Here is a 24957-nt window from a genome sequence, read left to right on the forward strand (position 1 = left end):
ACAGACAATGAGACAAGCAAAAAAAAAAGAGGTGGTCTCTTGTTTTTGTCGTTCTCCACATAAAAGACATACATCCTTCTTGTTGTCCTCAATTCCTCATTCCTTTATTTGCATTCATTAATTTATCTTCTTATATTCTTTCTTCTAGTTCCCACTTCTTAACTAACCCTGAAAATTTTACCGCTTATTTCAAAGCCTAGCTAACCACTTGCCCTTCACACCGACGAATATATTTTCAAACGCGTACGCAAATACATAAGTCGGCAAATATTGAAAGCACAATTAAATGAACGTCCAACCAACAAAACTTTGGAAGCAACACTCGACAACTGAAAAAAAACTAATCTATCTACCCTTGTTTTAACGTTTGGTTTCCAGATTTTATCAAACTTTTCAAAGATCCAAACAACAGAGAAGCAAAGCTAAAGTTGAAGCAAACTGACCATAAGAGCAACTAGCGAAACAGATAATATCTACAAGAAAAGAAGGCAAACCACAAATAATACCAATCTGACTCTCTTATTATATTAAGCAGAAGGCATTGAGGTAGATATCACGACAAAGGATAGGTACTGAAGTCCTTCCTGGATCTTTGTGATGGCTGTAGTTTGGTCAGAGCGAAGACTATCATTAAAAGTGTTTGCCTTTTCCTCCATGGTTGATGTTTTCAGTAGATTATCTTTCGAATCATCATCTGTGGAAGCTCCTTTGATCGCAGCTGAGTATGTTTCAGATACATCAGATATACCTGCAATGTGGAAAGGAGTATTTTAGTTCTCTCGATTTTCACAAACAAGCATTTACATGGAGGACCCGTTATCAAAGTACATTTATGCTAAGTAAACCTTCACAGTAGAAGAAATGTTTTCTGTTTTGTTTTGGGTTATTCAGTAGAAAAGAAGTCCCTTGTATACCTTCTAATATAACAAATGAGATACTAAATGAGTTGGATAATTGTAGACCAACCTGTTATAAAACTGTTGGAAACTGCTTCGACAAATCCAGCCATCGATTCTGCTTTGCCTCTAATCAGCCTAGCTTTTTCAGTAGGATCCTCTGGCCACTCGATTTTCAAAGCTTCGGTGTCTTCATCCTGAACTTTGTTGGCATGAGATATCATGGACTTACCGAGAATAAGCAGATGAGTGACTGCAAAACAGCACATCTCTGAAAGTCTCTGCAGAACAAAAAAAAATCATATTAGTTGGATACTGGTGGTAGAGTGAACAATCTTCAATATATTAACAGCGTTAATAAGGGAACACTCTTCGCACATGAACTCCTTCTGAGTGAAGAGATTCAAGCCTGCCACCAGTCCGCTGGATTATATCGTTTACGCTTAGTCCAGTTAAAGCGTTTGTGAACCTAAAAACACCAAAAGTGAGGAGCAAATTAAAAAAAAAAACAGATCACAGTCAAATATACTGACACATAAGGGAATACTCATGATTACCCAGCAGCCATATCAGCAGCTTTGCTGACACTCGAGTTATGTAAATTCTTCATGTCATCATCACTGCCTTCAGTTTTGGTATCTATTTGCTTCCCTTTGTCAGACTCTGCTTTAATTCCATTCATTTCAGCAGCGAAGCTAAACAGCTGCTGGATCTGTTTGAGCTTCCCGTCATACATCGATTTCTCATCTTGTGACAGTTTCCCCTTTCTCCTGTTGAACAACAGAGTGTAGTGGCTTGACAATGCTTCCAATTCCTGGAATCAACACATTTAGAAAAATGAGGAAACACAATATAAATAATCCAAAAAAAACAAAATTTGATCAAATGTATCTCACCTCAAGCTGCTCCGGACCACCGTAAATGTAAAAGCATCGATCAAATGTCACTTCCTCAACAGTTTGATCCTTAAAGCCTTCCTCGTTCTTGTCAACTCCAAGACCAGTCTCTGTAATCAACAAATCCATAGTCTCCTTGCCCACAAACTCAAGAACTTGCATTCCTTTGGCAGTTAATGCTTTTCCCGTCTGCAGATCAGAAGTCAGATCTAAACGAAACGTTAAGCTAAAGAAATACAGAACAAGACACAAACCTCCAATAGAGACGGTGCATCAGATCCAGCTTCCCTAGGCGAAGAACCTTGCTGGACACTGTTTTCAAGCCTACAAAAAGAAACAACGCAGCATCAACAGCTTAAACTGTCTCCTCCTAAGAAAAGCAGTTCCAATTAATGCAGCACAAGACCTCTTGGTTCGTTAAGCTACCACAGTCTAATCAGTTGCCAGCAAAAAAAAAATGAATTCTTATCTTCAGCAAACTGACACAAATAGCCTACCCAACGTTTTATTGGTGATGGAGAACCAAAGAAGCAAGCAAATTTACCAGAATAAGAATCCATTAAGTTCATGGGGTTCTTAAGTCAGCAAAGTATTAATTGCTTAGAGTCTCCGAAACTGAAGTAACTAATATACTATTCACACTTTCCTTAAGGAGCATTACAACAGTGGAACTAAAGCTTATTTCCATTCACAAAGTTTGAAACAGACTAAAAATAGTGAAAGCCTTTAGTAAAACAAAGAGAAAACAGAAAGTAACATACTTTTGAACCAAACTTGTGCCCCCTTTTAATGCATTTCCTAGTGCCAGCCAAGCTCCAGAAGCAAAACTCTCAACTGAATCATCAAAAACCTTCAAACCCTGGAAAAGACCAAGACCCGTAAATTCTTAGCCAGTGCCGTGCGAAGAGTCTTAGGGGCCTAAGACAAATTTTAAAAATAAACTTATTACAACTATAATGAAAACAGTTTTGTAATATGATATATCGCTTTTACCAAATACACAAATCTAACGCTGTAAAAGAATAAGTTTATGCTATATTATGTCATATACGAAAAAAATACATGAATTCAGAAGGTTAGTTAGTCTACTATATGGAAAGGGTTTTTAAAAAATAAGTCTAAACCATTAGATTATAAATTATTTTAAATTTTGGAGCCCTAAAAAATTATACTAATCGGGGCCTAAAGCGAATGTCTTTTTCAATACACTGCAGGCACGCCTCAGTTCTTAGCAAATAAGGAATAATGGCATGAACATGGAGAGTGAGCTTCCGCAATAAGAAGCAAGAAAAACTTGCCTGGCTAAGAAGAGACTCTTCACTTGCATCCTCCAACTTAGCCAAAGCTAACTTCTTCAACTTGTGACTCTCATCATCACTATCCTCAGGCTCTTCAGCCTTCTCTTCTTCCTTGGCAGATGATTCCGAGTCTGATTCTTCATCACCTTCCTGCATATCCGCAATGCTTTTCGCTGCTTTCTCCGCCACTGCTGCAGCCTACAAATCAAGGATCAGATTAGTCGGATCTCAGAATACACACTAACTCATCACATTAGGTCAATTTCGTTACATTGCGAGAGATATCTTGAGCAGCTTTTTGAAGATCGGAGAGCACGGAGAAGCCGGAAAACCCCCATCCCCATCCGCCGGTGTTCTTCGGCGGCGACTCCGCCGCGTTCTCGGCATTCTCTCGCTGAATCGGTTCTTTCGCCCCCTCGTGCGATGGTTTGTCGTCTTCCTCCATCGAATTGAATGGAAATGGTAACAAAAGGGGGTTCGAATCGAAACTGTATTTCAGTTTTAGATAGATGAGTGAAGTCTCACGAGTTGACCATTTTGCTTTTTATTATGCCTTCGTCGTGCAGAAAAACCATCCCTCGCGATACGTAAAAAAAAGACAGTTATCTTTCTTCCTTGGCCCAATAATTTATTCTTAGGCCCAACAGGTTTCTTTTTTTTTCTATTGATTTTTCTCAACTACCATGTCTAAAATATAGACGTTAAAAAAGTTGTGTTTAAATATTTTTTTCCACGGTAGCCTACTGGTTACTGTTTAAACACTTCTACACCAAGATTTAGATCGGATCTCAAGCTATACAATTTTCTTGCAGATTACAGAAAATTTAAGTTTCAAGTCTCGTAAATAATGATTTATTAATGTAGACTATAAAAAGAAAAATTTACAAGAGATCTTCGACATGGTGTAAGTAAACTTGGTTAGGAGTGGATTTTCATAAGACGGCTCAGATGATGCAGCTAAGCGTAGATCCTCATAAGTCAGATAGTATTGTTGGTTATCGAATCGTTTATTTATGTAATAATTATCATAAATGTTTATCATAATAAATCAGTGTTAAAAAAATATTTTTTCCCCATTTTCTTATGTTGAAGTGGGTCATCTAATATACAAAGTTCAATATTAAAACGTTTTGTCAAGAAATTTAAATTCTCATAATAATCACGATGATGTCTTGTTCTTAAATTTTTGGTTGATGAGGTGAGAGGAGTAATCCTTCCCTATTTAAACATCACAAGCTTTGTGAATTTACGAGATGGATGATGTAATGTCATCTTCAGTTTTCGCGCCTCTTTCAGAACAAATCACGTGACCCTCACGTGGAGAAACCTAACCGACTCTGACTCTTCAAATCCTTGCCTTTCGTCTTCTCTTCTCTTCAAAGCTTCCCTCATCCAGAGAGAAAGAGAAGACGCCAGTGTTGATTTTCTCAAAGATTCAGCAGTAAACTTCGCCGATTCCGAATCGATAGTGGAGATGGAGTCACCAAAGGTCCACGAAGCGGGGAAAGTCGAAGAAACACACCAGAAAGTTGATCCGTGAGTAGTAAAACTAAGCTCCTTTCATTTACATTTACGCTTTCTCCATAGAACCTCTCCGAAAAATCAGTTTAACTATTTGTACAGAGAATCAGAGGAATCTAAAGAGGACCCAAACGCCACTCGTGTTCTAGCTCTTGATATGATACTCAAGGTGGTTTTATTTACTTAAATCTTCTTTCCTCGTGATCTGATCGTAAAGTCTCTCAAGAACGTGATTGTTGTTGCAGTCTCTGTTGAAAATCAGCGTCTTCTTAAGCGATTTTCTGTTGGAGTTTTGTCAAGAAACACATCACAGCTTCACTGAAGATGGTGAATACGCCCTTCCCCCTTCCACCCAGCTTCGTGATTTTCTTCTCAGCAATCTAATCGTCATCCATCCTCTGGTCTGAGTCTCTGACCTCTAAGACATTTTGATCTATGGTTATGGTTAGTTACTCTTTCTCTAACCTCCATATATATCTTGTTTTTCAGGAAGCAAACGGTTTATTCGACTTCTTGGTAACCATCTTGGAGGTTTTACCTCTCTGGAGAAGTGTAGAAGAACCTCTGAGTTCCAAGTTTGAAGTATACCACCAAGTGGCGAAAAAGATTTGTAACAGGTGCAAATTGGTTACGGTATATCCGGTTGAACGCTCTTACGGTCTAATCGTAGTTGCTAGCTCACTCAGGGAAATCAAGGCAAGTCAACTTTTATTTTATTTTATTATCTTAAGCGTCCTTTTTTTCCTTAAAATGATGCTAGAAATGTTTTTTTTTGGTTTTTATGACACAGTCTGCATTCAAGGATTTCGCATTTGAGAACATCCTTAAGGTTATCAGAATCGCCTTGATGATGATGACTTGTGACAAGGAAGGATGTGGGAAACAAAACTATGTTGAGCGTGTGATCAGTAAACTTCCAGCTGTTTTCGCTATTGGTAAGAGCTTATCAAAGTGTATTTTGGTTCTTATAATGCACTTTTTTTTTGAGGGTTCTTTTTTTTAACGGAATTGTTTAGCTGTGGAGTGGGAGAAGAATGAGACTGAAGAAGATATATTTGCTACCACTTCTGTTCTGGCTACTGAAATTGATATTAGTGAGATATTCAAATACGAAGGTGACAGTTTATTCACTAAATACCGTCTTGTGTCCATGGTACGTATATCTAAATCCGTAAGTTTCATTTGTTTTTTTTTTATTGAAGATTATGTTACCAGAAACCAACTCAAGATGTTGTAATATTCAGGTTTGCTGTCATGGAGATCAGTACAGTTGCATAGCTTATGAAAACAGAAGCTGGGTCATACATTTTGGTAGTCAGAATGAGGTCAAGCAGCAAGTGTCTTGATCTGTGACTTGTTTTATATTGGATTTTGTAAAAGTTGAACTGAGTGAGGTGTGTTGCTTTTATACAGGTTAGTGGAGATTGGAATAGGGTTCTCAGTATTTTTGCAAAACTGAAGATTCGACCAGAGATTCTGTTATTCGAAAACGTAAGCCTCCTAGGACTCTGCATACTTGCTTATGTGTTTTGTGAGGTGTTCTCAGTTCCATCAACTTGAATGGCAGGTGATGGGGAGAGACCAGATTGTGTCCAGGAACTAATTTCTGAAGACCAATAAGAGCTTTTGAATGGTGTAGAGAAGGGATTTTGATGTATATGCAATACTTTAGAATCGATTCTTTGGTGGTTAAAACGTTGTGACCCTTATTTGTCTTTTCTCTTCAGCTCAAACTCAACATCCTGATTGATATGATCATTGAATAAAGTACCAATTTCAAAACACTTTTTAAGTTTTGCTTCGCTTTATGCATTTCTGTAATGCTTGTGAAGATGATCATAGAGAGATACAGCTCCCAGATTTAGTTAGTTTGGTGAGGTGACTATATTCAATTGTTGTTCAATACTAAACCTTTTAACTTGTCCGCCTTTAGTTTTTGCATTTGAAAAAATTGTTTTGAGACCTAATTTATGAGAAACTCTTAACAACGGTTTAACCTCCCGTTGTGAAGATCATGCTTATTGGATACATTAATTTTCAATTCACCTAAGATCGAGTTTGGAAACTGTAGATTCTAAGATACCAATATACCATCATCGTGAAACGGCCTTAACCAGAGAAGAAGCATAACAACTTTCAAAATGTAAAATCTTTCATGTACCAAAAAAGATGTTAATTGTTACTACACAAACTTCATATGATTCTTTGTAAGGAGTTAATGCTACTTCGATACATTGCCATCATTTGTTTTCTTCTTTTGTCTTCCTCAAGTTTTCTGATCTTTTTTTTTCTCTCTCACAACGCGATTCATAATATAGAATTAAATCTCTCTAATATTAATAGCCCGGAAACATTGGAGGTGGTGGCGATGCATATTGGTGACCAACGAATGGTGGTATGATGAATTCATCACTTGGAGGTGGTGCCTCTGTGGTCTGTGTCGGTGTTCCTGGGGGAGGAGAGTTGACCGGTGTTTGTGGTGGAGATTGAATTGGCGTTGGCGACTGTGGCTGTGGGGAGGGAACAGTTGGTGGAGGAGAGTGGACAGGCGGCGGGGGAGAATATACCGGTGGTGGTGGAGAATGGACTGGTGGTGGAGGTGAATGGACTGGTGGTGGTGGAGGTGAATGGACTGGTGGTGGAGGAGAGTGGACTGGTGGCGGTGGAGAATGTACCGGTGGTGGTGGTGAATGGACTGGTGGTGGCGGTGGTGGAGAATAAACGGGTGGTGGAGGTGAATGGACTGGAGGTGGAGGTGAATGGACTGGTGGTGGAGGAGAATGTACCGGTGGTGGTGGAGGAGAATATACCGGTGGTGGTGGTGAATGGACTGGTGGTGGAGGAGAATGTACCGGTGGTGGTGGTGAGTGGACTGGGGGTGGAGGAGAATGAATTGGTGGTGGTGGTGAGTGGACTGGGGGTGGAGGAGAATGAACTGGAACTGGAGGAGAAACCGTTGGGGGATGTGATTGATGTGGCGGAGGTGGGCTGCGTCGGAACTTCACTGGAGATTGATCATATGGATCATTTGGTTGTGGGGACTCTTTTGGAGGTTGTGGAGATGAATACACTGTTGGTGGTGAATGGACAGGTGCTGGTGGTGAGTGGACTGAAAGTGGAGGAGAAACCGTTGGGGGATGTGATTGATGTGGTGGAGGCGGGCTGCGTCTGAACTTCACTGGAGACTGATCATATGGATCATTTGGTTGCGGTGACTCTTTCGGAGCTTGTGGTTTCTGAACCGGTGATGGTGGTGAATACACTGGTGTCGGGGGTGGTGGTGAATGGACAGGTGGTGGTGGAGAATAGACCGGTGGGGGTGGAGAATGAACCGGCGGTGGTGGAGAATGAACCGGTGGGGGTGGAGAATGAACCGGCGGTGGTGGTGGAGAATGAACCGGCGGTGGTGGTGAATGGACTGGTGGGGGCGGTGGTGGTGAGTGGACTGGTGGCGGAGGAGAATGTACTGGTGGTGGTGGTGAATGGATTGGTGGTGGCGGTGGAGAATATACCGGAGGCGGTGGAGACTGAATATGAGACGGAGGAGAAACCACTGGATGATGCGGCTGTGGAGGAGGCGGGTTACGCCTGAACTTCACAGGAGACTGGTCAGATGGGTCATTTGGTTTTGGAGACTCTTTAGGTGGTTGTGGGTTATGTACTGGCTGAGATGGCACCGGTGATGGTTGCTTCGACTTCGATGGTGTAGAGGGGCTATAACCGCCACCAGCACACTTGTCCTTACTACAATCAACGGGACGGCTAATCACTACCGCACATTCCTTGGCCGACCTTTGTTTAGGCCTATCTGGCAAGCAGTTACGTGTATCGTCCAATGCAATCTCCTTCTGACTACCTGGGACACATGAATCACCTTGTCCATTGAAATAATTGTAGGCATACGTCAAATTAACCAACTTAGGCAACTTGCAGATATTCTCCGGCACAAACCCAGTGAGTTTATTTCCAGAGATATCAATCTCTTCGACGCCAGTAAGCCCAACAAAGCTCTGCGGTAAAACACCCGTGAATAAGTTCATGCTAGCATCAAAAACGTTCACATTGGCTAGCTTTCCGATCTCTGATGGGAAACAACCTCCAAGACGGTTGTCCTTGAATATGATTTCGTTGAGATTCTTCATGTTCCCAATACTTTTAGGGACACAACCGTTGAATTTGTTGTGAGCGAAGGTCACGACGGAAGCAGAGGATTCCCCAAGAGACTCAGGAATGGTGGAAGTGAATCTGTTGTTGTTCAAGAAAATGGCATCGAGATCCTTCTTGAAAAGCTGAGGAGGGACTTGACCTTCGAAATCATTGAACCTAAGGTCGATGAATTTAACAGCCGGCCACGAAAGGACAACCGAAGGGAAAGGTCCGACGAAACGGTTGTTGCTGGCATCGAACTCATACATTAACTTCAACCTATCGAGACTCTTGGGTATGATACCACAAAACCGGTTCGAATTCAAATGGAACATGGCCACATCCGTCATCAAACCAAGCTCAACGGGTAAATGTCCCGCAATATCTGCACCATTAAGATCTACGCCGGCCACAACCGCGACGCTAGGATCATCAAGAGCCGGTGCACAAAACACGCCTGTGTAGCCACACACGTGCGGACCATGCCAGTTTCCGGTGGTGTTAAACGGGTCTGAATAGACTGCTTTTTTCCATGCTTGGAGAGCGATATAAGCTCTTTTAAGCCTATTGTTGGCAAACGTCTCCTTGAGATCGACCTCATACTCAATATCATCAGGAAGATCGCCGTTCTCGGGTAATGTCAAGAGCTGTCGCTGCGCAATGAACGAGGCTTCTGCGTCCGTGAGTGCTAAAACAACAGAGGAGGATAAGAAGAATAGGACACAGCCAAAGGCCGTGAGAGAAAATGGAGGAGGTTTAGTCATGGCTTAGATCAAAACCTTGGAAAAGACCCAAGGCTGCATGGAAAGTATGGAGATAACAAAGGGGGTTAGTATTAATAAATACCAAAACGATTTTTCAATTTGCATCACCAAACAGTTTTTGTCCTATATTTAGAAGACTTTTGTTTTGTTTTTTGAAAGATTTTGCTTAACATTCGGAGACAGAACATTATCAAGAATAGAAATCTCTCCGTCACCAAAACCAGGTACTAAAATAAGCACACGGCTTCAAAACAACTTTATCATTAAACCATTCAAGATCATCACACATTGACAAACCATATTTTATAGGTATTATGAAAAGGTATTATAATAATTATATGTTATAAAGCAAAATATCAAGAAACCACTTGTTGCTATATGTACATAGAAGTAAAACTCTGTGAGATGGATTCTCTCAGTCTGTTTCGTGGTCCGGAGCGTGAGAGAACCAAGCAGGGATGGTTCCTTTGGCTCTAAGCAATCTTGTGAAAGCAGAATCTGGCATTCTTGATTTCTCTTCTTCTTCCAATTCTTCTTGAGATTTTGGTAAACCATCGGGGACGTGAACGTGCGGTTTCATCTTATCTGAATCCGTTTCCTCTGTAACCTCTAAACCATTCTTGGTTTTGCTTTCCTTCTTCATCGAAGCAAGTCCATGTAAACACCCGATTAGCAATTTCAAACCGCCTGTTTGCAAGATTAGATTCTCAACTTCCACCTTTGGCTTCTCCTTCTCAAGGTCTTTGAGTTCAAAGTAAGCTCTCCAGCAGCTGTAAGAAGCATCACCTTCGAGTGTAGAACAGTAATCTGAAATCGAACAAAAAACATGTCTCAAATATCTAATAACATCAATTTACAAAAAAAAAAATCTCACTCATATTAAAAAGATACATTAAATTACTTTAAAAAAAACTACAGTTTCTGTAAATTCAATTTTCAGTAACTTTTAACAATACTAATTCAACAAAATCGTTAATTTTCTTAAAATTTACAATTTTTTATAGAAAACACAAAAATCTATCTTTTATATTTTTTCTTCTTTCTAAAACATCAAAGAATATTTCATATATTAAAAAGTAGATATTTCATATATTCTCAAGGACATCTTTCTATGTAATACATGCAAGAACAGAACAGGAAACGTTTTCTTGGTCGGTAAAATATATGTACCTGAGAGTTCGGTCTCGGCCTTTTCTATTAATGGCGGATCTTGAAGTACACGGTCGAATTTTCCGCGGCTGAAGAGCTCAAGCTTAGGAACGTCTCTCGTGCTTGAACACCTGACCACCGCAAAACAAGACTTCGACGGTTCGACGAACTGAGGCTTGCCGTGAAACTCTATAGGGAGAGGAAACGGACGAAGAGTAACAGACTTTATCATCTTCACTGAAAGAAAGATATTATTATCAGCAAGTAGCAAGAAAGAAGGGTTGGTTTTTAAAGTTCGAGATTATGCAGAAGAGTGAAATGGATAAGGCTTCGGATACTTTTTTTTATAGAGAAAAGGAAAAAGCAAATTGAATTATGAAAATATGGCCCATAGGTTTAGCGCCGTTGATTTTATTTGTGTATATAATCATAATTTAAGATAAGGTTGTATAAATATAAAATATCCTTTGATTGGTCCCACACCCAAAATATCTTAAATGGGTTTTGCCAAAAGACTAATGCTGGTGTCTTTCAATCAAGCAGAACTAGGCTACCAGCATACATTATTTGGTTCTGAATATCTAGAAAATCATATCAAAATTATTATATATATATATATATATATATTATTTTTTTTATATAGAAAAGGAAAAAGCAAATTGAATTATGAAAATATGGCCCATAAATTTAGCGCCGTTAATTTTATTTGTGTATATAATCATAATTTAAGATAAGGTTGTATAAATATAAAATATCCTTTGATTGGTCCCACACCCAAAATATCTTAAATGGGTTTTGCCAAAAGACTAATGCTGGTGTCTTTCAATCCAGCAGAGCTAGGCTACCAGCATACATTAGCTAATTTGGTTCTGAATATCTAGAAAATCATATCAAAATTATTATATATATATATATATATATATATATATATATATATATATTAGTGCGATGTTTGCAAAATGATTAATTAATATAAAATTCAACTTCACAGTTCTTTTCCTTCCTGTAAATCTTTCAGAGCAAACAGCTCATTTCTGTTTTTTTGTTCTTTTTAAATGGCATAATTAAATGACATTTAAAATAGTAGATTGACTTTAAACTTGTAAAAATACATATATAACCGTACAAAAATTTAAAGTTCAATAAAATATTCACAAAAAAAAAAATTGAAATCTGATATCTTTAAAAAATAACAATGGATCAAGCATAAAATGAAAAGTCGAATATAGGAAGTTATTTTTAAGATGAAATTTTTTAACCCACATATATATAAACTTTTAAATTAAATAATAATAAACTCTTAACTTCTATTAATCTAATCGTATTGGAAACGTAAAATAAATAGTGATATAATATATATATTGAAATACTTGAACTTTTTAATGTTTTTATGAATGACATTTTCCAATAAAAGAACGTAATCAGATTTTCGATTTATATGAGAATTTGAAAATAATTATAAGCAATTTCAATTTATATTTACATTTGCATATACTATTAACAATTATGATTAATAAAAAAAATATAAATTTATCATAAGTGTCGTTTTAAGTAAGTAAATATAAGTTTAACTGACAAAAAATTGCCAATAAATTTTCATAATGACGTAAACTATTACTTTATAATATTTGAGTGATTACCGGTAAATAAACGTATTTTTTTGGTAAAATTTATTTTATTGATATGTTACCATTTTATCAATATACTATTTTAATATTCATACCCAATTGCGACAGATTCGAAAAGACATTGACATGATAATTATTTTAGAACGTCAAAAATACGCCATCATAAAATCTCGGGAATAGATTTTAGATATGCAATGTTTTATTAAAAATTGAAAAGGTACAAAAAAATTAATCAGATATTGCTGACAAAATAGTTCAAAATAGAGTTTGAATTAATTATTTAAAAAAAAATCAAAGTACAACATCATATTAAACATGGTAATGTATATTACATTTATATGACAAATTTCTTTAGAATTCTTCTCAGCAACAAATTTTTGAATATTGTATTTGTATTTATATTGCACTTTCATATGGAAGGAAACACGAAGGTTCTTGTTATTATTTTCATTTTTTAGCCTGGTGACTATATATAGAGATGTAAATCTACTTTAAATTTTCCTTAAATATGTCATGAAACTTTTCAATCAAATAATTTATAACAAACATATTAAAAAGCAAATACCCTATGATGTTAATTTGCAGCAAATGGAATTAAATAACTCAATTTGTTGAATATTTATGTTTGAGTCCACAAATTAGAAGTGTAATGAGTACTTTTGTTTTGTGAACTACTCTAGAGAAATATTGAATCCTAAAGAACGGTTTATACGCGGGATGAATACTTTTGTGTCACCCTACACATTCGATGTCTGATTGGAAATGGCCAGGGCTTGTACATTGTTTCTACAAACATACAAAGCGATGTCCATACAAAGTTGTTTTGGTTGTATTGTCGATTAATATTTTGTTCCACGGCTTGTATTCGTGTAGAATTGCAACAAAATTAGCTCTTGTTGAAAAAATAATTATTAGAGTTTCTATTCTATTATTTGATCCATAGAAATGTAAAATTTGGTTTGGTGAACTTGGAGGGCAAGTTATTTGTCCATGGAAGATAATTAAAAAAAAACTATTTAGAAACCTCAATTACATAGTACTGCTTCTGCATTACACTTTTTGTCTCTCTTACAGAAGCCCTCCAGTTAAAGAATTTACAGCATTTGCGTAGAGGTCGGTAAGAGAGTACTGCCTCAGATTTCTCACCTCGTACCAAGAGTTCAACGTCTCAAGGTTCTTGTCTGTCCCTGAAAACGCCACCTGGATTCCAATGTTGCAATTAGCCTCGCCTCCATTAGCCTTGCATTTTGCTGTTGGAACCGCACAATCCGTCCCATTCAGACACACGGAAGACGATCCTCCTTTGCACGAGTCGCATCCGAAGTTGTTCCAGAACAGATTCTGCAACACTCCCCTCTGAAACTCCATCACCTGCCACAATAATGTTTCAAGTTTAGCGATTCAAATGCATTGTTGTTATGTTGTTTTGTTTTGAAAAAGGGTTTAAGGTTAATAATCATTACAAGTGTGAAAGATGTGATTGTGTGACTTCCATCAGCGACCTTCGCAGGGTAAGATCTTGCTGCGTATTTCGAGCCTGCGAACCCAACCATGTGTCCTCCTGCTTCACTCTTTTCACAACAACATCCCAAATAATTATTTAGTTTTTTTTTTTTTTGTGGTTGTGTCTCATTGAGATTACGTCATGATATAGCCATTGAGATACTTACCGGGTTGAACTTACTTGTGTCGATGGAGAGAAGAGAGATCTCGTCCACCTTAGGTCTAAAAAGCGCCAGCTGCGCCATTTTCGCAGCTAAACCAAGACGAGAATCGCAAGGGGAAAGCTGGATTTGGTCAAGGAAGAAAGCTTCTTTGCTTGAGATTGCAACACCTACGGTGAAACCATCTCCTTTGCTTATTTCAGTGTCTGAACATGGACTGTACACCACGTTGTTGTCCAAGGCTCCGACCAAAACATCAACCATCACCATCAATAACATGATGGTCGTAGTGACATTTCCTAAGGTTGCCAGTTTCACCATTCCTAGAGATCCTCTTTAGAAATTGATCGTGTGAAGAAAGGATAAGAATCAGAACGAGGTTGTTTCAAGGGTGAGCTTTTTCTGGGTTTAGGATGATCCTTCAAAGGAAAAGAAAATGATGGAGTTAAGACGCAACAAACGGTTACTTCGGCTGTAAAAATGGATCTGTCTCCTTTTTCTTTCTTGGAACACTAATTGTTTGGATCTCTCCTTAAATTAGTAATTTCTTATTAACAGAAAAGTAATTGAATGTATTGCTATTGTTGGTAATGTATACTCTTTTTTCTGCTTCTTGGTAAAACTGAGCTGTTTTATTTGCCATATTCTCTAGTTAATTCAAGGGAATACAATCTGGTGCAAGCAATTAGTGTGTATAAAGCTGCCACCATCAAAACGTTTAAAAAGGAGTTTGGATTGTCATTTAGACAGGTTTCACATTTACAGATAACACTATACATGTAATATAACATATGAAATAATGTACAATTTATAAATACCAAATTTTATGATATAATATATCAATTATCTTAAATTATACATAATACTTTTACTATTATAATTTTTTGCATTTTAAAAAGTAATCACCATAGGCGTCTAGAGACAGATACTAGAAGGAATTTAGAACACTGCTAATAATAAGATTTTATGAGCTAGATGGGACTGAGTCACCGAAACATCTCTTTGCTTTGGATCTCAATAAGCTGTGTTTTTTTTATCATTCTGCTTCCTCAAAAATCAAAAACAGCCAAGAAAAGAAACGGCAATGTAGCGGTACAATCCTTTCTCAAACCAACCAGTTTTGTAAGTAATATCGGATCAAAATGTGTAAGAAAACACCAAGAATTGGGTTCAATAATCAATGCATAACCAGTAGTAACACCACAAGACCTCTGTTTGTCTGGTAACTTTTACAAATGGTTTAGTATCAAAACCCCTAATCTAGGAATGACACATCTACTGCTCTTGAACACTTCCATCAAAATCTGCAACAGAAGTAAGATGTTTTCTTCGTTGGTTGTAATTAACTTCAATCTCTCTACTTCTCTCAAACAAAACTAAAAAGACGCAACCAACACTGTTTTAAATCAACAACTCAACTATTTCAAAAAAAGTTTCGTACTTTCACAAACAATTTCAAAAACCCAATTAGGTCTAAACAGAAAGCATCGAATCTAAAAATCTGATTGGAAGATTCACCTCAAGCGACGGCGATGGCTGGGCTGCTTTTAGGTTGGTTGTTCTTCTTCTTCGTATCGTTCTGAAAATCCTCCATGTTGTAGATGACGGTGATGTAGAGCGAGCAGCTCGGGCAATTCGCGATCTCTTCGCCGAGACGCAGATCCTCCTTGGTGATCTGGAACAGATCGCCACAGGGACAAGGGTACGTGTACGCCTGGATCTCTTCGTTCCACTCCATATCCTCTATCTCCACATCGTCGTACGACATCGCCGGAAGTTTGGAAAAAACCTTTTTTTTTGTTCCTTCTCCGGCTAAAATTAGGGCACAGCGTATGTGAGCTCCGCCGCCGCGTTAAATGTATATATTTCGAAGAGTTTGATGATGATCGAGGCGAGAGATATAATTTTTATTTAGTCCTCTAACTTTATGAATTATTAACAAACCACCTCAGACATTCAATTATAAAATTTTAATCCTAATACCATCAGTTTTCTTTTATATTTACAAGTTTTCGAAATACTATTTAGTTTTACTTTTTTGATAATTAAAATTTTAATCCAAAAACTCATGTTTGAATAATAATGGAGTTGTCATTTTTAATACAAATGAAACAGTCATTTTAATACAAATCACTTCAAACTTCCAATTAATACATCCCCTAAAACACTATCAACAAATGTTGTAAGTTGTAACCATGGATTATGAACAAGCTAGAAGTGTTGATAACCTCTGCAACATATAACCAAGCGCTCGTAGCTTGGTGGTAAAGGAGTTACAGTTGTACTGTCCGCCACTCGGGTTCGAGTCTTGGCCACAACGGATTTAACATCCCTTCCGTTGGGGCGCTGGACCCCTTTCGAGGAGATAGTTGGGAATGTGGCTGCCAGATACCAGAGTTATCAAAAAAAAAAAAAAAAAAAACCTCTGCAACATATATGATGGCTGGCCTCCGTGGATTTAGATAAATGATTTGAATCAGACAGAAGTTTCTGACCAATATCTCGCCACAAGTCTCGGAGAGATGCCACATCAGGTTATTGCTGGCACATTTGGTCTCTCATGATGCTGCACTTAACCGGTCATTTGTGTTAGGAGGCGGGTTTACCTTTGTGATTGGAACATGTCTATAAAGGGGGTTTAAGCCTCACCGTTGTGGATGTGTTATCGAGGTAAGCTATTTGAAAACTTAAGAGACATATCCACTTGCAATAAAGAAAGTTCTCTTCAGATCCATTTTGGGGTGTGAAAGACTGACTACATGTTCATATGTTGCTACCACTTTCAGCTTACCAAACGCGAACTAAAGGTCTTGGAATCATCAGGTGGACAGGGTGAATGGCATATGATAAGAGAACTTCTCGGGGCTTTTTTTGATAGGGCTCAGATTTGCTCCTAACCTTTCTGATGAAGCAGGACGACGTTAAACTCCAATCTCCCTCTTGTGTGTATAGTTTGGATCTGGTGGTAACTCGGAACAGTTTGCATATTTTCTACCACATTCTAAATAACAAAGTACGAATACTCTCAATTATTGTTTGAACCAAACACTGATATTGCGACTCAGTTTAAAAACATATCAAACTACTTTTCAATGAAACAACATGTAATGTTAACAACTATAAGACAAAAGGAACCACGAAGAAATGGATAATATAACAGATAAGTATCCAACTCAGATAACAATCATTCACCAAACTAACTAGTACCAAGTGGGGTTCGAAGAAAAAGTAATAATGGAATAAGATAAGAAGAACATCAGGCTTGGGCCAGACCATTATCTTAATGACACGTCACACCTGAAAGAAACATTATCAGCAAACAGATAGAATATTCAGTTTTTTTTTTATAGAATATTCAGTTTTACCATTAGGAGTAAATTAGCTTTAAAAAATCCGACCTGCCTGAATCCAATTAACCAGCAACCTAAAAGGTTTCTGTCACATGCTGAAATCTGTGAGCAAACTGTTAATATCTAATAACCATTCACTTGAAATGTGTCGTTTGTTTTGCTTTTTCTTTTGGTCAGCGAAACGTCTTTTATTTGCATAACTTGGAAAATTCAAGATGATTTGGCCGGGCTATTAGATGAATACATATCTCAAAAAGACAGCTCTTCTTGACTTGCAATATTGGAAGGGTGTACATATCGCAAGAAGACAACTCTTCTTGACTTTGTATTATTGGATGCTGTCCAAGTGTAAACCCCACCACCACGAAGATGTCTACTTTTTCTCCCTTCTTGATCAAGAACGTACAATTATATAAAAACCCATCAAACTTGCCATGGTCTTTCGTATGTCAAAAGACTAGAAAGCCCCCTTTTCATTTTCTACATAAAGCTCAAAGCGTCTCTCTTTCTCATAATTTCATACTGGGATCAACAAGAAGAATGTCAAAAGCTATGGAGGTTTGGGTTGGAGAAATGAAAAAGCTGGGTGAGAAGATAAACCATAGAAACCCGTTGATGCAAAGCAAGAAGAGTACAACTTCTATTATGTCCAAACAACAAGGAGAAGAAGAAAGAAGAGTTGCTCAAAATGTGAAAGAGAAGGATAAAACTATGTCTGAGCTCACTGTATGTCTTCTCATGGACCGTTTTGTTCCATGGTGATTCTCCAATATAGTATTTGTTTAGATCTCCTCTTTGCTGATGTTTATATATATATATATATCTAGAGTTATATGTATATATATGTATATATATGTATATAGATGTATATGCAGACCATGTTCTTAAATTTCCATGTAAATCTATGAGAGTAATGTGTTTTGAGAGCTTTACTTTGTTTTATTTAGTCAATATATAGTGTTTAATTACTATAATAAAAAATGATGACAGCTTTCTTTTGATAACCTCCTTATTTTGGGCGAAACCCAAACTAATTTATGTGACATGTGGAAGAACAAAAACAAAATTCAATTTCAGGATTGAAAAAGGTCAATCATGACTGATATAGTAGTAAAGAAGAGAGAAAATTATCCATCTTTATGTATTACCAACCACATGACGATCATGGACTTTTGTTTGATTAAAGACAATTATAGAGTTATTTTTACAATAAGCACGATCGAGTAGCATGCTGATTCTTGTTTATTTGGTTAAGTTCATTGTTCCAGAATTCGACATATTATCAATCAGATGCAAAATGTCATTTCAATTTGTTGGGGTCGGATTTAGGAGTGTTGAATTCGATAAACCAAACCGAACAACCAAAACTGAACCGAAATAAAGAAACTGATTTGGATTTGATTATACCAAATAAACCCCATATGTATTTTATATATGAAATGTAGTATATGAATATGGTTAAGTTACTAACCGATTAAACCAATTAAAACTAATTTATTACAATATAGTAATAGCTAATAGTATAGTTATTTGTAAACTATATAACATAAGTAATAGTATTTATATTTAATTTATTTAATTAATATAATCTTAATTTGAATTTTTGTGTTTACAAGTATTATTTTGCTTAAAGTTAAGAATTATTTTGTTTTTCTTTCCATTTCATAGATTTTACATAAATAATTAGTTATTCTCTTTTCGTGTATTCATTATTATTGATCCGAACCCGAACGGGTACCCGAAGGGGTGGGCGTTCGGGTATCCGTTCGGGTTCGGATCGGGTATTTCGGATTTTCGGGTATTTCGGTATAGAGGTCTAGAACCCGTTCGGGTATTTCTGTACTTCGGGTCGGGTTCGGGTATTTTTAGTTCGGATTCGGTTATTTCAGATCGGGTTCGGATATTTAGATTTTGAAAAAAAAAATAAAATTTTCATTTCTCAAGTTTGTTATATTTAAAAATATAACTTTCAGTTAACTAATTTTTTATTTTTAATAGATTGAATGGTTAATAGATTTGGACATAACATTTTAAAACTAAAAAGGCATTAATTTAGTTACTTTTTTTAATTTTAGATGTAACTTTTTGTTAACTTTTGAAATAAAAAACTTGACATGCATTTTAAATGAGTAGCAAATCATTTTTTCCGTAATTGTATGTATATCATATGAACTTAAAGTATGTGTAGTATCAATATAAATATTTTATATAAAATGAGAGATATAAACTAGAAATATAAGGTTAATTATACATATATTCGGTTATCTTCGGATATCCATTCGGGTTCGGGTATTATCCGTTCGGGTTCGGGTATCCAATCTCTCTTTATTCAATACCCGTTCGGGTATTTTGCTTCTTCGGTTCGGATTTTTCGGATCGGGTTCGGGTGCCACTTCGGATATCGGGTAAAGTGCCCACCCCTAGTGCTATTCGGATTTCAAGATCATCTATGCCAAGAACGCATAATGAAATTGCTGATTTCTTAGCTAAGAATACTCGCTTTTTTCACAGATCTTTATGTTTTATTGGTTGTTCTATTCCGGTCTGGTTATCCAAACCATTTCATGTTTGAGTAATAGAATCGAAAAAAAAAATTATAACCCTATCATTTTTATTTATCTTTCACATTTAAATAAAATACAATTTAAAATGTTTTGTAGATTAGATGTCATGGCTATTTCCGTTTTGGTCACTCACCAATTATTTAGAAAATATAGCTTGGCTCGGACCATTGCTGGCTTGCTGCTTACCTCCACCAATCACACACACTCCTAAAAGGTCCACCGTCACGTGTCAAGAGCATGAGCCGACATGTGTAACGTCTTCATCATCATTGATAGTAATCTATACTCTAAATTAAAACCCATAAAAATATCTGCTTTCCGATTACACATTTATTAATAGAAAAATAACTAAATAGTTCCGTAATTCATTCAATACTCAACGTGGCAGAAAGGCATCCATCGATTCACTTCTATATGTTTCTAACATGAATCACGAGTCTTTCACAACATTCGTCATTTTCAAAGTTCTAAAGCTCTAACATCTTTTCTCTTCCTCCTTCCTCTGTAATCTCCGGAAAGAGATGACTTTCTCAGCGATGAGGAGAGACCATGGAACCCTTCAAGCTATGGTCGGATCAGATCTCAACGAGCTCGCTACTGCTGCTAAGAATCTCGCTAATCACACCTTAATGCTCACTGGTTTAGGCTTTGGTACTTCTATCCTCGAATGGATTGCTTCAATCGCCGCCATGTAAATCTTTCTCTCCTCTTCTCTCTCACTGCTTCTCTTACTTCTTTTCTTTATGCTCATCTTGATTTCTTTTTGCAGATACTTGTTGGTCTTGGATCGAACTAACTGGAAGACGAATATGCTCACATCACTTTTGATTCCTTACATCTTCTTCAGTCTTCCTTCTGTGATCTTTGGCCTTTTCAGGTAAAACAAAGTAAAAAGAGACAAAAGTAAAAAAATAATAATAATCAAAAAGACAAAGTTGATTCAGACAAAGACTTTTTCTCTAACTCGTGTCTTAAATTGGACAGAGGAGATGTCGGTAAATGGATCGCGTTTGTAGCTGTTGTGTGTCAACTCTAAGAACTCAAGACTTTTTACTGATTGCTGATTGGCTATCTCTGTTGTTGTACATAAGAATGGTTTGAATTACCGGCGGCTCTGATTCTACTCATCGTGGTGGCTCCGGGGCTCATCGCCGGCACATTTAGAGACAACTGGGTTGGTTTAGTCGTATGCTTATTGATCGGATGTTACTTGCTCCAAGAACATATTAGAGCTTCAGGTGGATTTAGAAACGCGTTCACAAAAGCTCATGGCATCTCCAACACTCTTGGGATCATAGCTCTCGTCGTCTTTCCCATTTGGGCTCTTGCCTTTTAAGACAACTCTCTGTTTGATTTCATATTTGTTATTATGTAATATTTGTGATTTTGTATGATTCTCTGTCTCTCATAACTTGTCAACCAATGTGGTTTTAGTTTCTACGCTCTTGACCTATCCAATAAGACATCAGGTGTTTGTTGTGTGGATTGAACTAAGATTTATCATTGAGATCTCTTGTCAAATACATTGAAAGCTCAAATTTGTCATTTGAGATCCTCAGTGCGAAAATTTATGAGGTCCTAGAAGAGGAAAAGTGGTGTTTCAGCAATTTGTAAATATAATCAAAGCTTGTGGTATGAATGAGCTTCCTAACCATGGTAATATCTTTACATGTGGTGGCATGAGATATGTTCTGTGGATTCTGAGCAGGCTTGGTCGATGTTTTAGAACCATGAATAGTTTAAAATATTTTTATGGCTTCTAAGATATTTTTGGATAAAAGAAGATCAGATCACAGAACGTTCCAAAGGTCAGTAGGCCGAGACCAACCGACTAATATTTTGGGTCTGTCCATGGGTGCCGGGCAGATTCGATTGCTTGTAATTGGAATTAAATACATATGTCTCCTTGGTCACATGAGCGGACATACCTGAGATGGTAGTTTTTGAACATGCTTACCACTTTTCCGGACCCGTGGTACCACTTGACAACGATTGTGTGGTTCGATACCTCATATTTAAAGCAAAGATTAACATTATTGTTTTATTGTTAATCATAACTGAATCACAGAGACAAAGCACGGAACTAAATTTAAAATTTTAATTGTGTTTAATCATAAGCCGAGCTGCGAAATATCTTGACGGTAGAAGCATCAAGAATGTCAAGCATCACCGAATTGGTCGTACACCTAGGAGTCTTAAACTGGTTCAAGCTACCACGTTTCCCAACGAACTTTTCGGCCACTTTCCTAAACGTGCCTCGTTCCACGACCCTCAGCTCGAGCGGCCCGATCGACTTCATACGCCTGGACACAACGTAACCATGGTCCATAAACCCAGCATCAATCTCTCTGCAACATTCTTCGAGAGCTCTATCCTCTGCTTCTCCTTTGATTTCCCAATAGATTATGTAACGGCCGGGACTAACTTTAACGTCTGCATGGCTCGTAAAGTCAACGACTTCGGCTTGTGTTGTTTGACTCAGAAGCTGAGACGCCTTGTCCACCACTTCCTGAAGATCCTTCTCTGTGTTCTTGTCAATGTTGATGTTTAAGATGAGTTTCCTTCTGTATATGAAACTTATCTTAGGTGTGCCGTTGTGAAAGCCGCTCACCTCAACCACATCTCCTAGCCTGTACCTGTAAAGACCTGAAGAGAAGTGTCAGGTCCGGTGCAAAGCCAAATGAAAACCCAATTTTTATAAAGAAAATTACATAGACACAGACCTTTATTTTTTTAATATTTACTAAATAACTCATCAATGCAGCGGAGAATTTTTATAAAGAAAATTACATAGACAGACCTCAAAATTTATATAATTTTTTTTATTGAAATCTTTACTAAAGTAACTCGTCAATGCAGCGGAGAATTTTTATTTACCTGTGAAAGTGGTAAGAACAACCTCGTACTCCTGGCCGAGTTTGACCTGAGAGAGTGGCACAGGTTTTTCTTCGACAAAGTCACCGTCACTAGTCATGTCTTGTTGATTCTGTTGCCTGTGAAGTGGTATAAACTCGAAGTAACTAAAGGTGGGAACCACAGCAAAGCTCACGTCTTCAGGGGGAAGCTTAGGATCAACGTTCACACCAATCAAACTCTCGGATGAAACATAGTTACCGCTCACCAGAGGCAAACCACCAGCGTAATGCCTCAGCTTTTTAAGGTAAGACAACATAGAACCCGTCATGATCGAGGAGACATATTTTGCAGTTGGCCATAGCTTCGGAATCAAACCGAACCATCCTAGGTTTGATTCCAGCTCCATGCATATCTCTTCGATACGAGAAGCTAGAGATGGGTTTGGTCCGATGAGAGCCAATACAGCTGTTCTCATATTGGGCAGAGTGATTCTTGAGCTAAGATTGCCTTCCTTGATGTCAGCACATATCTCTCTCCAGTTTTCTTCTAAAAAGGAGAAAGCTTGGACAATGGTGTAGGCAAAACCAGAGGCGACAAAGTCTACTTGGCTAGAGAAATGGAGACCAAGTAGGAGATGACAATACGTGCACTGCACGAAATCTCCTCCCGAGATGACCTCTTGTGGGCTACAGGTGAAAGACTTTGTTGCCTCTTGCTTTGTTTTGAACTCTTTGCTCGCGTAGTAAAGTGTTGTGGCCGTTCCTACGTCTAGTCCTCCTGGTGTCTTAAATACCTTGGCGGCATATATAAACTCAAGAATCATCCCTCCTTCCCTTATTGGATAACACCTGCATTAATTCTCAGGTACTTGTGAGCAAATGAACAACTATTTAATGGACAAGAAATGAAAAGAAACCTTGATGTGTAAGCCGCTGATAATCTGGACATCTGAAGAAGAGCTTGCGTGATCTGACAAGTAAACGGAACATACTTTTGTCGCCCTTCTGTTGTTCCAGAGCTGTGTCACAAAAAAAGAAGAGAAGAGACCAATAGTTATTATAAATTGTATATTTTGTAAGTATTTATATCACACACACAAAGATGTTCATATATATATATATTCATGAAAATATACCTGAGGGAGAGAACAGTGATGGGTTCTTGTGTGAGTAAAGGAGAAGTCTCTCCATTTGCAATTCTTTGAATATACGAATCCATATCAGCATGTGAGACAATAGGCACCAAGGAAGTAAAGAGAGTTTCCAAGCTGTTATCGTCCATCTCTTTTACATCAACACTCCCAAGCCATTTCCTCAGATAGTCCACTCCACAGTTGAGCTCAAGAATCCGTCGCAGTGTCTCTCTTTGAGCTTTGCAGGCGTTCTCCGAGACATGCTCGAACCAACCAATAACATCAGCATGCCCAGCTTCTGCAGTTTCCATCAGAGATTAGCTTTTAGCGCACTGTTGTATCTCAGCGATTCAAAGGAATAGCAACATATAAAGGAGTACTATTGGTAACTGATCATCTTAAATTTTATACTTCTATTAGTGAGACACCCATTAGAGCACCTCTATTAGATAGTATCTCAAAAGTCATTTTTCACAGATTTTATAATAAATATTTTAATCTAATTTTATTTTGTAATTAAACTCTTTTATATTTAACTTCATTATATGAATAACACTTGTACCTAAAGTATCTAAAAGTTTTTAATAATAATAACTCCTTACAAATACGGTATCTCCTTCTTTTCAATTTTTTGTTTTGTTTTTAATTTTGAGAGATTCTGAGTTAAAACATCTAATGAAGTGTTCTTAAAAGGTTTATTAATATATTATTAACATTTTTATTTTGTAATCAATACTATTAAAAGAGAAGGAGTTTTAATAAATCTACTTAAAAAGTTGTTTGGACCCTTTTATTAACTAATAATATTTTAGTCTTACATTATTACATTATTTGGACAAACAATATGTTGCCTTAAATTTCTCTAACAATCATTTAGTCAAAGCTTTATTTATTGGACACATATCTTTTTGTAAACAAAAAGATTATACCATATATATACGATCACATAAATTTGGTTCACGAAAATATTATCACATACACTTTATTATACTCTTCTCTAAATATGTCTCATTAACTTCATAATTAAAATAAGTTTAAAAATGATATATTATGTTAATTTTATTTTATTGATAAATAACAATTTAATATTTAA

The 24957-nt window shown here is 37.1% G+C and overlaps 9 protein-coding genes across 14 annotated transcripts; 3 read left to right on the plus strand and 6 right to left on the minus strand.

The window, feature by feature from the left end:
* Window positions 1-258: 258 nt before the first annotated feature.
* LOC103860434 lies at window positions 259-3600 on the minus strand. The gene is made up of 9 exons (XM_009138035.3): window positions 3362-3600; window positions 3091-3288; window positions 2554-2651; window positions 2047-2116; window positions 1793-1981; window positions 1454-1710; window positions 1275-1365; window positions 967-1177; window positions 259-748 (listed from the first exon to the last, which is right to left on the minus strand). The coding sequence occupies exons 1-9, from the start codon at window positions 3533-3535 to the stop codon at window positions 528-530; spliced, it is 1509 nt and encodes a 502-aa protein (XP_009136283.1). The 5' UTR covers window positions 3536-3600; the 3' UTR covers window positions 259-527.
* Window positions 3601-3858: 258 nt separating this feature from the next.
* On the plus strand, window positions 3859-6398 carry LOC103861104. Of its 4 annotated transcripts, XM_033289019.1 has the most exons (7): window positions 3859-4626; window positions 4714-4780; window positions 4857-5546; window positions 5628-5764; window positions 5856-5936; window positions 6025-6102; window positions 6179-6398. In XM_033289019.1, the coding sequence occupies exons 3-7, from the start codon at window positions 5393-5395 to the stop codon at window positions 6212-6214; spliced, it is 486 nt and encodes a 161-aa protein (XP_033144910.1). In that variant the 5' UTR covers window positions 3859-4626; window positions 4714-4780; window positions 4857-5392; the 3' UTR covers window positions 6215-6398. The 4 variants fall into 4 exon arrangements, 3 of the variants coding, with proteins under 3 accessions (XP_033144910.1, XP_033144909.1, XP_033144908.1); XM_033289018.1 differs by having other exon boundaries at window positions 6025-6398; XR_004456892.1 differs by lacking the exon at window positions 6179-6398 and having other exon boundaries at window positions 4857-5012; window positions 5101-5936; window positions 6025-6042.
* Window positions 6399-6733: 335 nt separating this feature from the next.
* Window positions 6734-9576, minus strand: LOC103860436 (pollen-specific leucine-rich repeat extensin-like protein 3). The gene has a single exon (XM_009138036.3). It carries the CDS (start codon window positions 9519-9521, stop codon window positions 6948-6950), a length of 2574 nt encoding a protein of 857 aa, XP_009136284.3. The 5' UTR covers window positions 9522-9576; the 3' UTR covers window positions 6734-6947.
* A 158-nt stretch (window positions 9577-9734) lies between these two features.
* LOC103860437 (CCG-binding protein 1) lies at window positions 9735-10996 on the minus strand. The gene is made up of 2 exons (XM_009138037.3): window positions 10692-10996; window positions 9735-10328 (listed from the first exon to the last, which is right to left on the minus strand). Exons 1-2 carry the CDS (start codon window positions 10900-10902, stop codon window positions 9937-9939), a joined length of 603 nt encoding a protein of 200 aa, XP_009136285.1. The 5' UTR covers window positions 10903-10996; the 3' UTR covers window positions 9735-9936.
* A 2216-nt stretch (window positions 10997-13212) lies between these two features.
* On the minus strand, window positions 13213-14534 carry LOC103860439. The gene is made up of 3 exons (XM_009138041.3): window positions 13969-14534; window positions 13762-13869; window positions 13213-13669 (listed from the first exon to the last, which is right to left on the minus strand). The coding sequence occupies exons 1-3, from the start codon at window positions 14281-14283 to the stop codon at window positions 13367-13369; spliced, it is 726 nt and encodes a 241-aa protein (XP_009136289.1). The 5' UTR covers window positions 14284-14534; the 3' UTR covers window positions 13213-13366.
* A 240-nt stretch (window positions 14535-14774) lies between these two features.
* Window positions 14775-15884, minus strand: LOC103860438 (diphthamide biosynthesis protein 3). 3 transcript variants are annotated; one of them, XM_033289020.1, is made up of 2 exons: window positions 15481-15884; window positions 14775-15003 (listed from the first exon to the last, which is right to left on the minus strand). In XM_033289020.1, the coding sequence occupies exon 1, from the start codon at window positions 15728-15730 to the stop codon at window positions 15482-15484; it is 249 nt and encodes an 82-aa protein (XP_033144911.1). In that variant the 5' UTR covers window positions 15731-15884; the 3' UTR covers window positions 14775-15003; window position 15481. The 3 variants fall into 3 exon arrangements, with proteins under 3 accessions (XP_033144911.1, XP_009136288.1, XP_009136286.1); XM_009138040.3 differs by lacking the exon at window positions 14775-15003 and adding an exon at window positions 15036-15338 and having other exon boundaries at window positions 15481-15882; XM_009138038.3 differs by lacking the exon at window positions 14775-15003 and adding an exon at window positions 15050-15266 and having other exon boundaries at window positions 15481-15870.
* A 1871-nt stretch (window positions 15885-17755) lies between these two features.
* On the plus strand, window positions 17756-18316 carry LOC103860440. Its single transcript, XM_009138042.3, has one exon. It carries the CDS (start codon window positions 17853-17855, stop codon window positions 18072-18074), a length of 222 nt encoding a protein of 73 aa, XP_009136290.1. The 5' UTR covers window positions 17756-17852; the 3' UTR covers window positions 18075-18316.
* A 2081-nt stretch (window positions 18317-20397) lies between these two features.
* Window positions 20398-21212, plus strand: LOC103860441 (cold-regulated 413 plasma membrane protein 1-like). The gene is given in 5 exon segments (NM_001302037.1): window positions 20398-20567; window positions 20646-20753; window positions 20861-20916; window positions 20919-20926; window positions 20964-21212. Coding segments are annotated over 5 exon segments (591 nt in total).
* Window positions 21213-21901: 689 nt separating this feature from the next.
* LOC103860442 (indole-3-acetic acid-amido synthetase GH3.10) lies at window positions 21902-24235 on the minus strand. The gene is made up of 4 exons (XM_009138044.3): window positions 23868-24235; window positions 23649-23750; window positions 22754-23580; window positions 21902-22522 (listed from the first exon to the last, which is right to left on the minus strand). The coding sequence occupies exons 1-4, from the start codon at window positions 24173-24175 to the stop codon at window positions 21984-21986; spliced, it is 1776 nt and encodes a 591-aa protein (XP_009136292.1). The 5' UTR covers window positions 24176-24235; the 3' UTR covers window positions 21902-21983.
* Between the last annotated feature and the right edge of the window lie 722 nt (window positions 24236-24957).

The sequence above is a fragment of the Brassica rapa genome, chromosome A03 (assembly GCF_000309985.2).
Source record: "Brassica rapa cultivar Chiifu-401-42 chromosome A03, CAAS_Brap_v3.01, whole genome shotgun sequence".
NCBI lineage: Eukaryota > Viridiplantae > Streptophyta > Magnoliopsida > Brassicales > Brassicaceae > Brassica > Brassica rapa.